We start from the raw sequence: 16,022 nt of genomic DNA on the forward strand, positions 1-16,022 counted from the left end.
CCAAATTACATTCGTTTTCAAAATTATCGCAAATCGGATTATAACGAATTATCATAATTGTTATTCGTTGACGTTTAGTAAGGAGGAACAAGAAGAAAATAGGTAGGGGATTATCCGAGACGAATGAGTTTCGAAATAATTTTAATTCGTGCAATGCGGAAACTATTTCATGCATTCGCATTTGAATCATTTTCAATTAACCAAGAATAATGATATTTATAGGGCATTTTATAATGCAACGATTTGGTAGATGTGTCAATGGATAATTGTTTCACCGCCATCGAAAGTCAGTTTCGTTGAAAATTTGAACAGTTGGAAATTTCATATTACCAGAGGCACGGTGATTTATTTAGGCGATAATTAAACGACGAGTGATCCAGCAAAGAACGGGTGTTTCATTTAGGTTTTGCTAACTCTATTGTTAAGAAATACTATCTGTTAACGACTCAATTTATTCCATAATTATTGTTATTTTGAGGTTAACGTCCCCGTATCCAGGTGTTATAGATCAGATTTGGATAGTTGAATTTCTTAAAAGAGCAGAGAACGTAAAAGATAGTGGACTTACCCGCCAGAAAATGGTCTGATCCTGCCAGAATCATACTCGCCCTTGTGTCACATGAAAACCTTCTTATGTTGTTCTGTCCAGAGACCACGACAAGTCTTTCGCGAATAACGAATTCATTATCTATTCGATATAAGATTATCCAATACTCGTGGTTGTTCGCGATCACTAAGAAACGTGGTTACGAGGTAGTCGAATAATAATACGTGGGCGGGGATGTACACAGCACTCTGTTGCTCGTTGAGTCGTGCGCCTGCAATACCTTGACCAGTTATACGCATGCGCTTTACGGGCACGCATTCTTACAACGAGGATTTCTTTCAACAGGGATTCTCATTTTGAAATCATCTAAATGAAATACGTAGTAAGATTTATATATTATATATTTTATATCATATATCCTGAATTTGTGACTAAAATAAAATGTACCATTTAAGATATGAACTAATTCAAACTTGAATAAAGTTTTGCGTTATTTTTAAAAAGGAAAATTAATTTGAATATTTTAAAGATTGAATATTATATATCGAATATCATATTAAATACGAATTTTAAAGACAAAACTAAGTAGCCAGTTTTAATTATAAAAATATTAAAAAACGATGACGGTTCTCATTATTGACAATCAATATGTTATAAACATATCGTCTACTAAGAGAGTAGAAACATTTTAAGAAACTGAATTTCATCGTTCTTGCTCCTGTGTACATATTTCAAGTATACGGCATATCGATTTTATCGTATTTTATTAGTTGAAACAGAATTAGCATGAGTTTGTAATACCTGCTAGAATTTATCAATAAAATTAATTTTAGTTGACGGACGTTTAACATTATCCAATCCGGTTATAACTAATTAAAAATAATTTTAAAATATAAAAATAATCAATAAGAACAATAAGATTAGTCATGTGATAAAACGTTTTTATTTTTCAAAATCCGACAGTTTCATTTTTTTGTATTTTTTCTTCTTTTTTTCGATATATACGAGAGTAAAAGATATTTAACTTGATAGAGGTAAGCTTTGCATGTATGGGTTAACGACATAACCTCAAACATGAAATTTCATTAGTGTAAATCCATCTAATATATTTTTTTACTACAATGTTTTTGTAATTATTTGGTTCACCTAAGTTTGTTATAAATATACCGATATATCTTATTTTAGTTTTTCATCGATAACTCCCGTTTTCAAATAAATTAAAATTTCACCAAAAATAATATTATATTAATATTTACTTGGTTCATGCTGTACGTAATATACAATTTTTTATGTAACTATAATAAAATAAAATACACGTAAACAAATAAACTATGATTTTAATGATTTTAATACTTATTTCATACAATCATCTTTCTCTTTACATTATTCTAAAAACAGGTATAAACAGTTATGAGTCATTTTATGATATTATACTTCAAACAATCAACTGTCTTAAATAGATATTGGCTGAAAAAGTGTTTGAGACAATATTTGATATACCATGCAAGAGTGTACTCTACTGGAATTAGTAACCATCATAAAAATTATATTACCAAAAGGGAAAATGTTGCTGAAAGAAAAACATTAAGATTACAAGTGCTTCGTGATATTAAACAAACTAAACAGAAAGTGGGAGGAATTATTGAGAAAGAAAACATTTGGACGATACCAAATTTTCTTTGTATAGGACGAATCTTAACATCACCGTATTTAAGTTACTCAATTTTATCACAAGACTATCTGGTAAAATTTTATATATTCGTTATTTATACTATCTATTTGTTATGTTGTAAGTAATTATTTGTATATAATATTACTTTTTATGTTACAGATAGCACTGTATGTGTTAATAATTGCAGGATGTAGTGACCTAGCTGATGGATGGATTGCACGTACATGGATATCGCAAGCTTCTAAGCTTGGTAGCTTTCTAGATCCAATTGCAGACAAATTGCTTGTAGGTACACTATTCCTATCTTTGGCCTGGGTAGGATTAGTTCCTACACCTCTAACATGTCTTGTCATTGCAAGAGATGTTGCTTTAATTTCAGCTGCTTCTTACATAAGATATAAATCTTTACCTTTTCCAGTATGTATAGATTATAACGTTATAAATAAATAAATATTTAAATGGTCGGTTATTTATAAAATTTGTTTCAGAAAACTTTGGGCAGATATTTCGATCCTACGTATGCAACAGCACAATTAGCTCCAACGTATATAAGTAAAATCAATACTGTCATTCAATTGTCTTTTGTTGCTGGAACATTGGCTGCACCTGTATTTCATTTTGTAAATCATCCAATTTTAGAAACTTTATGTTATATAACAGCATTAACAACATTAGCAGGTGGTATAAGCTATTTGACATCAAAAAATACATATGAATTATTTAAGAAAAAGTCTTCGACAAAGTCTTCTCATTAAGTACACATTACACATGTTTGATTATAACAATATTATTATTTCTAAATTTATTATTTACTTTCCATAGTAATATATACAAATAAAATTCATAAAAATATTATTTTAAATTTATAAGTAATTCATAAAATAAAAAATTAGTCATTTAACGATTTCTAAATCCCTCATGTGTTTCATATGCAAACGTTTCGAACAGATTTGAATTATTGCAAATTCCAATGTAATCAATTTCTAATCTAAAAGGTCCTGATTTTTTATCAGCTATTGTAATTCCAAAATCCTTAATATATTGAGGAATCATAGGAAATTGATTTTCATAGATTTCTGCTCTCATACCTGCCAGAAATTTTGCAAAAGGGATTCTAACTATTTGCCAATATGGGCCACCTCTTGTATACATAAAATAATGAAAACCAAGATATTGTGTTACACCAGACATTTGCTGTTGTAAGATATTTAACATGTAACATCTACCATCTCCTCTGATCCTCAAAACAAGTTCATTATAGTTAGCCCAATCATATATATCTTCTCGTCTAAAAGATTTCAATTTTGGCACTGTAGTGATATTGCAATAACCACTATCTGTTGTTATACCATCTTTAGGTACACGCGTATCTAATACACCATGAAATATCCCAGTACCATAGGTTGACAATTCCAATCTGGAAAAATGAAACATATTTGTCTTTTTTGTATTAGTTCACTTTGTGTTTCTTGAAATATAACAGCATGAAAAAATATTACATAATTACTTAGCAGTCGAGAAACCATGGTGATAGTCCCCATCACAATTTACAATCCATTGATCCAATGACTTTTGAGCTTTATCAAATTTCCATATAATATCAGTTTTATCTGCTACAATAATAGGTGGATATAATCTACTATGTTGTATTTCTTTGATAAATAATTTGCATTCGCCTTTAAATTCACTACATGCTTTCCGCAGTCTTTCTAATACACTCAAATTTTTAGATGATTTATCATATATCACGGGATAACCTGCTCTAGGTGGTTCAAAGAATGTTCTTTTAATAACCAGAGAATTCGTAACGCGCGGTTTCAATGTATGAAAAATAATTTTTTCCATCTTTTCTTTTTGCACTTAAATCGAAATTATAACTTTCTTAACCATGTTAAAACATACATATTAACGGAGGAAGACAGAAAATCCAAATCAATGTGATATCAAAGAATTTATATAAAAGCTGTAGTATAGTTTTAATTGAACTGCAGTTTTCAATTTAATTCAAATTAAATTTTTATATTTTATTCTTTTTCAACTACTACTTTTAATAAGTAAATTATAAAGCCCGTGTATTCTTAATTTCTGGGTTATTTCAACAAAAAAGTATGATGTATGAAATTCTTATTTATTTGTATGATTTCTATTCTAAATAAGAATACTGTATTCTATCATAAATTTGATAGATATCTTTTACTAATAAAAGAAAATATTAGTACTCGTGAAATTACGTATTACGTTTAATAAAAAAATCACTATACAGTAGAATTCGTTTTGATAAGTGATGGTGTTTATAAGTATACTGAGAATAAATTCAGTATAAGGATGGTGTTATTTAGACGTAATAAGTTATTAAATAGGAACAATTTAGCTCTTTTACATTTGAAAAACTGTGACAAAAATGGAAATATATTTCACGTTAAGTTTATATCAAGTAATCCCAAGGAGATAAACGTGCAATTGTCTAATGGGTAAGAATATCACGTGTATTTTAACCTATAGGCTAAAGGAATATATTTACATTTCGATATTTAGTATTATAAATATATTTACATATAACTAGTGCAATGATGTAATAAAAAAGATATGCAGTTGCTTAAATAAACTACCTTTTTAAGCAGTTTATTTCATATTTATTATTTATTTATTTTGACCATGTCTTCAGGTCAGAAATGACTATATCAACTGGGAAATATGCACGATTTACAAGTGGAAGTGCTATTGCTACGATAAACAATACCACAGTTATGACCACTGTAGTTAGAAAACAACAACCATCTGATAGTTCTGTAATTCCATTGACTGTAAACTATAGACAAAAAGCAGCTGCAATAGGTCGTATACCAACAAATTTTCTTCGTAGAGAAATGGGCTACACAGATAATGAAATTCTTATTAGCAGGGTAATAGACAGATCTTTACGTCCCTTGTTGAATCCAAAATATTCCTATGAAACACAGATAGTATGTAATTTATTAGCCACGGATGGAGTTATTAATCCAGATGTATTAGCCATTAATGCTGCATCTGCAGCTTTAAGTATTTCGGATATACCATGGACTGGACCTGTAGCAGCTGTTAGAATTGGTTTAATTGATGATACATATATAATTAATCCTACAAAGAATGAACTTCAAGAAAGTAGATTAAATCTTATTTTGTCATGTATATCCAAAAAAGCAGTTGTTATGATAGAAGGGTCAGCTGATGATATTTTGGACTCAGAACTTCGAAAAGCAATAAGACTAGGTGTTAAAGAATGTGAAATAATTATAAATGCCATAGCACAATTACAAAAATGCGTTGGAAAATCTAAATTACAAATTGCTGATAATGCTGAGTCAATGGAAAGTATAGAAAAATTTGTGGCAGATTTTGCAAGGAACGAGTTAATTGAAATTTTTAGTTGTTATTCTCATGACAAATTGTCACGAGATAATGCTATTTTCAGCCTTAAAAGTAAAATGTTAGCAAATATATCAAATACTGATCCAAAATGTGCTAAAAGTGCTGCAAAAATTTTTGATGAACTTTCTAAGAAAATTTTTAGAACTTTAATATTTGAAACAAAAAGAAGGTAGTTTTTGTTTATGATACAAATATTCGCTTATAATTATCGTTTGGTATATACATTAGATATAAAAGATTAAACCAATTTTAGATGCGATGGTCGTAAATTAGACGAGTTGAGGGATATAAACTGTCAGGTTAATCTATTTAAGCCTCTTCATGGTTCTGCTCTCTTTCAACGGGGACAAACTCAAGTTTTATGTACAGTAGCACTTGATAGTATAGAAAATTCTCTTAAATTGGATGCCATCTCAATGCTGTCTAGGTAATTCATATATAAAATATTTTACAAACGTCTATTTAACATGAATAAATACAAATTTTGGAACTTGTAGCGGAATAAAAGAGAAACATTTTTTTCTTCATTATGAGTTTCCTCCATATGCTGTCAATGAAACAGGTAGCCTTACTGGAGTTAATCGTAGAGAAGTTGGTCATGGGGCATTAGCAGAAAGGGGATTACGAGCAGTTATACCAAAAGATTATCCATTTGCTATAAGATTGACAAGCGATGTACTAGAATCAAATGGTAAATTGCTTAAATGTAAAAGTAATTATTATTTTTAAAGAAGATAATTTATACTTTAAATATTTTTTTATGTTACTGAAAGGTTCATCTTCTATGGCTTCTATTTGTGGTGGTAGTTTAGCATTAATGGATGCAGGTGTGCCAATATCGTCTCCTGTTGCTGGTGTAGCTATGGGATTAATATCCGGATCTAATGACGAAGAGAATGCTGATATAGATTATAAGATACTAACCGATATATCAGTAATTTCGTGTTGTGACATATAAATTTGGTTTATAATACAAATATATTAATTCTTGATTTTGCTTATTTTCAGGGTATAGAAGATTATCTAGGCGATATGGATTTCAAAATTGCAGGTACAAGAAAAGGATTTACTGCTTTTCAGGCTGATGTGAAGGTAGCAGGAGTTCCTTTAAAAATAATCATGAAAGCTATTGAAAACGCAAATGTCGCCAAAGCTAAGATAATTAAAATTATGAATCAAACAATAAGTTCCCCAACAGTAAGCAAAAGTAATAGTCCTGTAGTTGAGAGCATAGAAGTGCCTGTGCATCAAAGAGGAAAATTTCTTGGAATTGGAGGATCAAATATGAAAAAGATTTCCTATGAAACTGGAGTAAATGTAAGCTTGAATAGCAAAGACGAACTTAAAGGAATTAATATATTATAGAAATTAATTTGCTATGTTATATCCATTTTTAGATTCATTCGGGAGATGAGGGAAAATTTATTATATTTGCACCTAATAAAGTAGCAATGAAGGAAGCTAAAGATATGATTGAGAAATGTTTAGAAAAAGATGTAGAACCAGAGTTAACATTTGGAGATATTTATTCAGCAAAAATAACCGAAATACGTGAAAATGGTGTTATGGTTACATTGTATCCTAATATGGTACCAACACTACTGCCTAATTCACAATTAGATCAACGTAATATTCATCATCCTAGCGTACTCGGATTGAACATTGGAGATGAACTACAAGTGAAGTATTTTGGACGCGACCCGGCAAATGGACGCATGAGATTATCTCGAAAAGTGTTACAGACTACAAATCTTGAACAAAATGTTAACCATTTTAGTAAATTGAACCAATAATTGTTAAAAATACTTTTTGTATCAAATTGTATCATTTTCTTATTAATAACAATGTTAATAATAAAAAATTCTTTTATATAATCGTTTTATTTTCATTTTTTATTTCGAATAAAATATTTATCTGCACTATCATTGAACAATAAATAAGATAATTTGTATAATATTAAATATTTAAATATTTCTCATTTGTATATAAATAACGTTAAAAAACTTCTTTTTTTCTAATGATCCATTACATGGTCCATTACTTATTTCTTAAATCAATAGAACCTGAAATTTGTCCAAATTCTTATTCAACTTTTTCAACATGAAAATGCAATTTCAGCGACTTATTACACGGAAAATGTCGTGCATTTGAAGAGTTAAGTATTTACAAACATCGAGTTATTTAAAACTTTTTTCGTTATTAACACTACAACGTTACAATATTAACGTATATTGGAAGTGCTCGAATATCAAGATAGAAATAATGATTTCACGTTTCCTTTACCGCTGTGTTTTTAAACGAACATCTAGTTTTGTCCTTAGCGTGGTTGTCGCTTCCGTATTCTTCGAAAGAGCTTACGATCACGCTTGCGAAAGCACTTTCGAATGGATAAACGAAGGGGTATGTTAAAAATATTTTCTATTAATACAATTATAAGACATCAGGAAAAATTTTGATTGCTATTTTGTACACGTAATCACAGCTTCGAAATAAATACATTTTAGTTTTATACCGTGATTTATATACATGTGTATGTAAAAGCTTGCTCGTTTAAAGGTATGTTTTTAGTTTTGACGATTCTTGGTGTCTACCTTATAACAGAGTTTTCGAATTATGCAATTAAACTTTATACTTTCGTGTCTTTCTCGTAGAGGCTTTGGATGCATATAAAACATAAATACGAGGAAACACCACACACGTTGAATTATCAACATAATTCCGTTGAAGAAAGTACGTCCAATTTGCAAGAAATATCCAACAAGATCAGGAAGAAGGACTGAATGTCTCGTAGCACAAAGAAATTCTTGTTAAATAATATATGAAGAAAAGGAAGAAAAATCGTTTATAGATTTATTATTATTATTATTTATTATTATTATTATTATATTATTATTATTATTAGATTTATAGCTATTTCCTGTATTTATTTTGTTCACAGCGGAATGTTCGAGTTACTATATTTCACGTATATACGTCGCGATATTCGATATTATCATAAATGTAGCATTATTCGCGTAAAAAAATACAGAAAATTGACGATTCCTGTATTTTATCGATAAGAATACACGATACCTTGACATATCGTTATTTAAAACGAATAATTTTCTCGAAATGTTACGATAAGGATTACCAAATAGGATTGCAATTTCACAAATAATTCTCCTATTTTTGAAAAAATATCCAACGAAGGTTACAGTTTTTTAAAACGTGTTTCATAAAAGATGCAGCTCTCGAACGTTTATAAGTGACAAGTGATAAGTTACTAAACTTACAACTCCCGTTGGACCAAAGAAATTTACTCTCCTGCCTTTTCATTTCCCGTTTAGTCGCGAACTCGTAGAGAGTACATTTTAAAAATCATAGAAATAGTAATTAACGAGGAGAAATTGTTTCGCATACTCGGAACAAAAACGAAATCTTTCTTTCCATCCCTCTCGTTTAATTAATAAAATCAAAGAAACATAGAAAGATAAGATATCATTGCAGATCGCAATTTTTAAGATCTAAGGTTTTTCAAGATACACTTTTAAACGAACACCTCGATATGATACGCGATCTAAGCTGATAAACCGTGAAGAAGAAGGAACAATGGTAAAGGCGATAATATGAAAATTCGCAAAGCCTCCTCGCGAGAAACGCGCTCAAATATCTCTGTAAAATGTTTCTCGCTTTGGCGCGTATAGTAATCCTTGAATTTTTCATCACTCTCGCTAACACTTTGAACCCTTTGCACTCGAGGGTCGAGCCTCAGTCGCCATTCCATCGGATTCTGAAAGATCCATGTTAATTAATATGTCAAATTCAAAGTTGCTCTTAATTTCTATACGATGTCTCATCCACAGTTTCAAAGGTATCTTCGATTTTATGGCAGAAGGTCCTCGAATCGCTATTTTCTTCTAACGAACAAAATTGGTTTCTTTGTCGCGTTGCAGCGGATGTGATTTCTTCTTTAGTTCTTATCTGGAATTATCGGAGCAATTGATTCACGGTAATCGATATATCCGACTAGATATAGAAAAAATAAGAAAAGCACTTTCCGTTTCCTATATAAACGTTGCCTGTTTACGAGAAATGAAAGGTACACGGTGCAACAGAGTGTTACACTTCGAAGCGTTCGAGAAGAGGCATCGTGCAGAGAATATTCACGAGGGCAAATGAATCGAAGTAGCGGCTCTCGTTACATTGTACTTTGACGAAATCGTTCCAGAGAATCACGAAAGTAAGCACTATTACCATCTATCTCGAACTCGATTCGTATCGTCGCCCCGTTTCAATCGAGTCGAAGCCTAAAATCTTCCCTTTCTATTTTTCTTCCCCGTCGTTCGTTTGCGGTAACGCTAGCAAATCTGACATGTCAATGATTCGCTGGTATAGGTGATCGAGGTGAATGAAAATTCGTGTTTTACTTTCAGCAATCCTCGAGTCGCCATGTTGTTAATCAGCCTTGCACTAGCGTTCATCTTCTCGCCGTTCGTCGTACTTGGAGACATCGTACCGATCACAGAGGCATACGATATCTGCCAGAATGAAATTGTAACATTAGGGTCATTCTTTTATGTATCGGTTGACCCAAACGCTTTTGTTTCCTCTTCGATAAAGTGCATAAAACTGCAGTATACATTGTCGCATTTGACTTTCGGAACGTTTAATCGTGTGCCGAATTTGGAGTACCTCAATCTCGAGGGTAATCAGATTGATGCACGCAATTTATTCTCTTTCGGAAGTCTTTACAATGCGAAAATTCTAATTCTCGGTCCCCAAAGAATCTCTTTTCGGGACTCATTGATAATACAGGGCTGGTTTCCTGAACTTTGGTACTTGAATTTACGATATGCTAACATCAACGGTATACAGGACCCAATGTATAATGCTTTTCCCAAATTAACACATTTGGATCTCTCGGGAAATCGTCTCTCGTACAACGTAGACGACCTGAATGTATTTCCTGACACGTTAACGCATCTTGATCTTACTGATAATTATATTTATGGAGTCTCGTTAGGAAAGTTTGCTAATCTGACGTCGTTAATATTAGATAACAATAAGTTGGAAGCAATAGGTGGTTGGAACGGTTTATCGAAGCTGCAGAATTTATCGGTAGCGGACAATCCAATTCGTTGGATTTATACCGGTGGTCTGACCAATCTTCGATATCTGAATCTCGCCGGGACTAATTTAGGGGGAAGTTTTGCTTTCGATAATTTGCAACCTCTGAAATTGTTAGAGATTCTTGTGTTAGATCGAAATTCATACACCTATGTTCCTCATTTACCTTTAAATATAACTACACTCTCGTTAAATTGTAACTCTATAAGGTATCTGGATAGCGACTCCTTCCCCGGCTTGTCACATTTGAAGAAGCTATTCATAAACGGGAATAACATTACGTATGTTTACTCGGATACTTTCACGACTCAAACGCAATTGGAAGAACTACACTTAGCTGATAATCTATTGTGGCACTTGCCAATGACCTGGGCTCAATCTATGAAGAAACTTCGATACCTAGACTTATCTGGGAACCAATTCACTTTGTTGAATTCGATAATTTATAATGCTGATCTGCCTATGGAACATCTATATCTCGAGCGCAACCCTATTTCGTATCTAAATCGCAGTACGTTCGAAATGCTACCAGAAAATATATCGATTTACCTGAATATTGGGTCAAAATCTACTAGTACTTCATGTCTATAAAATTACCTAGAATAGAGCAGCACTATTTTTTTTAGGCCGTTTTCATCTTACGTAGTACTTACAGTAATATTAAACTTACTTTGTATTAGATATAATTCCTAGAATTGTCGCGCAAATAAATATATTGCAACTGTAAAACGGAAAAGCACGTATATCGTTTTATTTTTTTTTTTGCCTTTCCTTCCTTCCAACTAATCGTATCAATTTAGCCTTTGATGTATACGATCTTGCGATCCATAGTTTTCGAGGAATGAACGCGTATTTGTGTAACGTAGTACTTGTACGGGAAATAGCGATGAAAAGCAGCAGCTCGAACTTTTAGATTTATATCTGCGAGTGTCGAAGGAAGATGGTGTGTGGCGTGTGCATGATAATCGTGTGGTAGGAATAGACGTGGCAGTGTCGAGTGCGAACGAAGGGCGTAAGTTTAAGTATGCGTTTGAAGATTTAGAGTCCGTGGGAAAGGACTGAGCGACGTCTCAAGGTTGCGAGAGGGGGCAGTGTTTGAATAGGATTTGAATCAGTGTGTATTCTTGACAGTGTGAGTCAGCGAGCGATTGCTTATCTTTATCTTCCAAACATATTATTTATCTATTACATTTCTTGCTCCCCTGATCTCGTTTCGTAGAAAAATTTCCCAAACGCCAGGGTAGAAGAGGAATTTATATAAAAAAAAAGAAAAATGATCGAGAATCACAGTCATTAGGTACGTCGGTTTTTATCACTTTCTAATACATCGAACGAATCGATATTTTGATTAAATTTCTTTTTTTTATTGTTATTGTACCGTTTGAGTTTAGTTATCGAAATATTCGCAAGAAGCTTTCGCTGCTATATATTACAAGTTCTGTGTATACGTAATTAAAAAAAACGATGTCGTTCAAATTATAGGAATCAATATCGATGGATCTACGTAGTTGAATATTTAAATTTAGGTCGAGACTTCTCTCCGTTACTTCCTTCAGATTTTGTTGTTCGGTCACTGGTACCTTCCACGAAGGTATACACAGCCCAAATTTGTATCGGTCGAGTGTTTAATTTATTTTTAATCTTACGTTCAATTTTAGGATACCGAAGCTTGTATGGAAAGTATAGCATTGGCCTTGCATAAGTATTTACTTCTCTGACCAAGTATTTACTTACGTATGCTTGTATAATCGATTCCTGGTATAAAAATTACATCTTGCTCGTGATAAGAAAAATGTGTACTTCCTTTATCTGTGCTTCTGCGAAGTTTAAAGTAGGTGATACTCAATGATGTATTTATCGTTTATATGTAAAGCTTATTTTATCGTTTCTTTCTATACAACTGCTATTCGTAATTTCAATCAGATCCTTGTCTCAAATGTGAACGAGCGGGTCTATATATACGAGATGCACTGGGCAGCAAGCCTACATTCAGTTTGTTAATTTCTTAGTGATTACTTGCTAAAAGCTAATTTGGCATTATGGTGTGTATTAAACGAGTTTAATATTATTTATTCCGCTCCGATTCGACATATTGCTCTAACAAGTGTTTGCTTGCGAAACACGTGATTATATCAAAATTGATTTATCATATTCGTTCAATCGCTTTAACGTTTCTTCTTTCTTCCAGAATTATAAAACCCTGATATTATTTATCTTCGTTCTGGATATCGGAAGGAGTATGGCAAACTCAACAATAAGATTTCATTCGCCGTATAGTCTCAAAAACGTTGAAAACTTAGTACTCGGAAAAGATTGGTCTATTAATTGTATGAATCCGGAATTTCTTAATTTGTCAAATTTACGTTTACAATTTCTCCCGGAAAAATTCGTGAGAAGCGATCATATCGAAGCAATCACACTTGACGACAATGATATAGCCATGGTTCCATCGAATGCATTCGATGGAACCCCAAATTTGAAATGTTTAAGTATGGCGAGAAACAAGATTGCGGTTAATCATATGAAAATTAATCACTACGGTATAAAGACATTGATTATAGACGATCAAAAACTTTCCGAAGCGGACGATTTATCGTTAGTCTCAGATGCGGACGAGGATTTGATTCGATTTAATTTACCGAACTTAGAAACTTTATCCTACAAAGGTGCAAATTTTGACCTTTTAAAGAAACATTTGTCAATTTTTCCTAAATTAGATAGAGTTTATTTTGCCAATAGCCAATTGAAATACGTGAATAAAGATCTGTTAATTTATTTTCCAAATATAAGGATCATACATTTAGAAAATAATTCCATTGAGAATTTTAATATAAACTGTGGAAAGGTGGAGGAAATGTATTTGGACAACAACCCGCTTATACATTTTCGACTCAATCAGTTCGAATGTAACTTAAGGATTCTTTCTTTGTCGAATTGTTTACTGGATCATTCCTTTAATTTAGATATTATGTCTTTAAGAGTATTAGATTTATCACATAATAATATTACTTACATACCTGAAGAGATGTTTAGGAGCACATCATATCTGAGTCGACTAAATTTAAGTAACAATAAATTAATGTCCTTTCCAAATTTGGAGAATTTAAGTAATTTGACGATTCTGTCGTTAAATTACAATTTAATTAACGATATGCATAATGATATAATTCAATTAGAATCTTTACGAATGTTAGGCTTACGTGGAAATTCTATAGAACATATTGGCGAAAATACGTTCTCGCTACTCATCGCTTTAGAATACTTAGATTTATCGGAAAATTATTTACGTTATTTGCCTCCGACTTGGGGTGAAAATTTGCGTAAGTTACGTCATCTAAATTTAGACGCGAATTATTTTAAAAATATAGAAGATACTATGATAAGTTCTATAGTAAATTTAAGAAACTTATTTATAAATAATACTGGAATTACGTCGATAAATTCAGAGGCATTGCGGTATTTACCAAACTGTAATATTTATGTTTGTACTATTCCTTAAAGGTTGTTTCATTTGTTTCTATGAAAACTGAACTTCTACTAAATTGTAGAAGAACTGTATATGAATTAATAGCGTTCGTAATTATTTACTTTATCGTAAATTAATAAAACGCACAATTTGCAATAATATTTATATTTTTCCCTTCCTCATCATGCGTAAATACACAGTACTTACATATACACTTTCAAGAATATCGTACGTTAAGAGATTACATAATACTATCATAATCCAAGGGCTAAACTTGTCTAATCTAATATTTATAAAATAATATATATTTCTAAGAGCTTTAAAATTATTTTAAAAATTCAATAAACGATATCGATTATTAACACGAAGAATGTTTAAAAATAGTGAGAAAGTTTTTCATCCAGCCATGAAATCTTCCAATTTCTATTTATTATCCAATTCCAATTCTATTTATTCTAATTTCTATTTTATTTCTGATAAAGTACGGAGTTGAGAAATTTCGAACGATGGAAAAACTGCAGAGCTTTGAATTCATGAAGCTCGAAACATTCTTTGGTTGCGAGGTGTTCTCAGGTATCAACGTTTTAAAAAAACATATTTCCAATCGCGGTATACGTAACTGCGACTCGCGAAAGAGATTTAAGTTGCAATAGCGTATGCTATAATCAACAGTACAGCGGATTCATTACGAAGTATAGTTCAACTCTAAAGTATTACACTGATCCGTGTTTTCTGAGAATTACTTCTCGTTAGATCAGCGATATCTTGGCGACTAGGCATATCGCAATAGGTATATCTACTGTTAAGTCTATTCGCTGTGCTTAAGTTGCATTTGGATATCTTTTCGGGTTTGATATCTTCGTAATCCGAACAAGAGAAGATAGAATTTGCAGAACGAAGCACACTCGATTCCAGCGACTAGTAAAGTAACGGACGAGCGATCCTCGGGGCCCTGCGTTCTTCCTCCCGCATCTTCTGTCAACGAGAACAAACATTAGTACCCTCGCGACGAGACACTCGTGTTAGCAACGTTTCAAAACGACAACTTGCCCGGATTCAAATTTCACGTATTTTTCTCTCTTCCTTTTCTTCCGTTTGTACTTTGCATTCCGTTGGCGTACTTTTACAATGCTAATGGCAGGTGAAGATCTGCTGTAGCGCGGTGACCAATGTTTCTAACATCAGGGCCCTCCGACGCATAGGTTACAGACCTGGGCCATATAGCAGCATTGAATTTCTTCAACGATATGGCTACGTTATAAAGAAACGAATTAAAATATTTAGAACAGAAGGTGCTGCATAGCTGGCATGTGAAGTGGGAAGTACTTTACGCAAGACAATTCTTCGGGGAGATCGTTTCGTTTCGTTTCGTTTCAATCGTTATTTCCTAATGGTAAGTTTAGCTTTCGAGAAACCAGGAGAAGACTCCGATTTCTCCGTGTTTGTACATAATTGATTTTAAAAGTTGTAACATCCTTTCCATCGAACCGACATTTGCAGATGTTCGTGCGACCATGTCGACCATCGTGCTGGTTATTACTTATGTGTCTCTTGTGTAACATATCGAGGATATCTGGAACTGAAAGTGACGAGATCTTACTTTCCAGGAAACAAATACAAAATAATGATCTATCTGTGCAACATTATCAATCTGCTAAAGATCTAGATTATATCTACAACCCAAGGAAACAAATATATCCTAATCCAAAGTATGTGCAATGTACACCGAACACGGTTTTGAATCTTACGCGTATGGGCTTGAAAAGAATCGGCGATTATTTCATATCTAGCCCGGACACGAGGGAGCTGTATCTAGACGACAA

General features: G+C 32.3%; 2 protein-coding genes and 2 pseudogenes across 2 annotated transcripts; 3 read left to right on the plus strand and 1 right to left on the minus strand.

The window, feature by feature from the left end:
* The first annotated feature begins 1,957 nt into the window (after nucleotides 1-1,957).
* LOC143221431 (putative cardiolipin synthase (CMP-forming) pseudogene) lies at nucleotides 1,958-2,974 on the plus strand (annotated as a pseudogene).
* A 142-nt stretch (nucleotides 2,975-3,116) lies between these two features.
* Nucleotides 3,117-4,064, minus strand: LOC143221433 (complex I intermediate-associated protein 30, mitochondrial pseudogene; annotated as a pseudogene).
* Nucleotides 4,065-4,544: 480 nt separating this feature from the next.
* Nucleotides 4,545-7,420, plus strand: LOC143221434 (polyribonucleotide nucleotidyltransferase 1, mitochondrial-like). Its single transcript, XM_076446883.1, has 7 exons — nucleotides 4,545-4,690; nucleotides 4,885-5,796; nucleotides 5,881-6,054; nucleotides 6,125-6,318; nucleotides 6,401-6,561; nucleotides 6,636-6,944; nucleotides 7,025-7,420. The coding sequence occupies exons 1-7, from the start codon at nucleotides 4,545-4,547 to the stop codon at nucleotides 7,418-7,420; spliced, it is 2,292 nt and encodes a 763-aa protein (XP_076302998.1).
* Nucleotides 7,421-7,889: 469 nt separating this feature from the next.
* Nucleotides 7,890-8,407, plus strand: LOC143221430 (cytochrome b-c1 complex subunit 9-like). Its single transcript, XM_076446881.1, has 2 exons — nucleotides 7,890-8,027; nucleotides 8,279-8,407. The coding sequence occupies exons 1-2, from the start codon at nucleotides 7,890-7,892 to the stop codon at nucleotides 8,405-8,407; spliced, it is 267 nt and encodes an 88-aa protein (XP_076302996.1).
* The last annotated feature ends 7,615 nt before the right edge of the window (nucleotides 8,408-16,022 follow it).

This window comes from Lasioglossum baleicum, unplaced genomic scaffold (genome assembly GCF_051020765.1).
Source record: "Lasioglossum baleicum unplaced genomic scaffold, iyLasBale1 scaffold2389, whole genome shotgun sequence".
Classification (NCBI taxonomy): domain Eukaryota; kingdom Metazoa; phylum Arthropoda; class Insecta; order Hymenoptera; family Halictidae; genus Lasioglossum; species Lasioglossum baleicum.

What these genes read in the sequence shown, in the direction of transcription:
- LOC143221434 (XM_076446883.1), top strand. Translation starts at nt 4,545, where the DNA reads ATGGTGTTATTTAGACGTAATAAGTTATTAAATAGGAACAATTTAGCT. An exon ending in ATATTTGAAACAAAAAGAAG is followed by an intron (nt 5,797 to 5,880) that starts GTAGTTTTTGTT and finishes AACCAATTTTAG; the next exon opens with ATGCGATGGTCGTAAATTAG. An exon ending in GCCATCTCAATGCTGTCTAG is followed by an intron (nt 6,055 to 6,124) that starts GTAATTCATATA and finishes TGGAACTTGTAG; the next exon opens with CGGAATAAAAGAGAAACATT.
- LOC143221430 (XM_076446881.1), top strand. Translation starts at nt 7,890, where the DNA reads ATGATTTCACGTTTCCTTTACCGCTGTGTTTTTAAACGAACATCTAGT. An exon ending in TCGAATGGATAAACGAAGGG is followed by an intron (nt 8,028 to 8,278) that starts GTATGTTAAAAA and finishes TCTTTCTCGTAG; the next exon opens with AGGCTTTGGATGCATATAAA.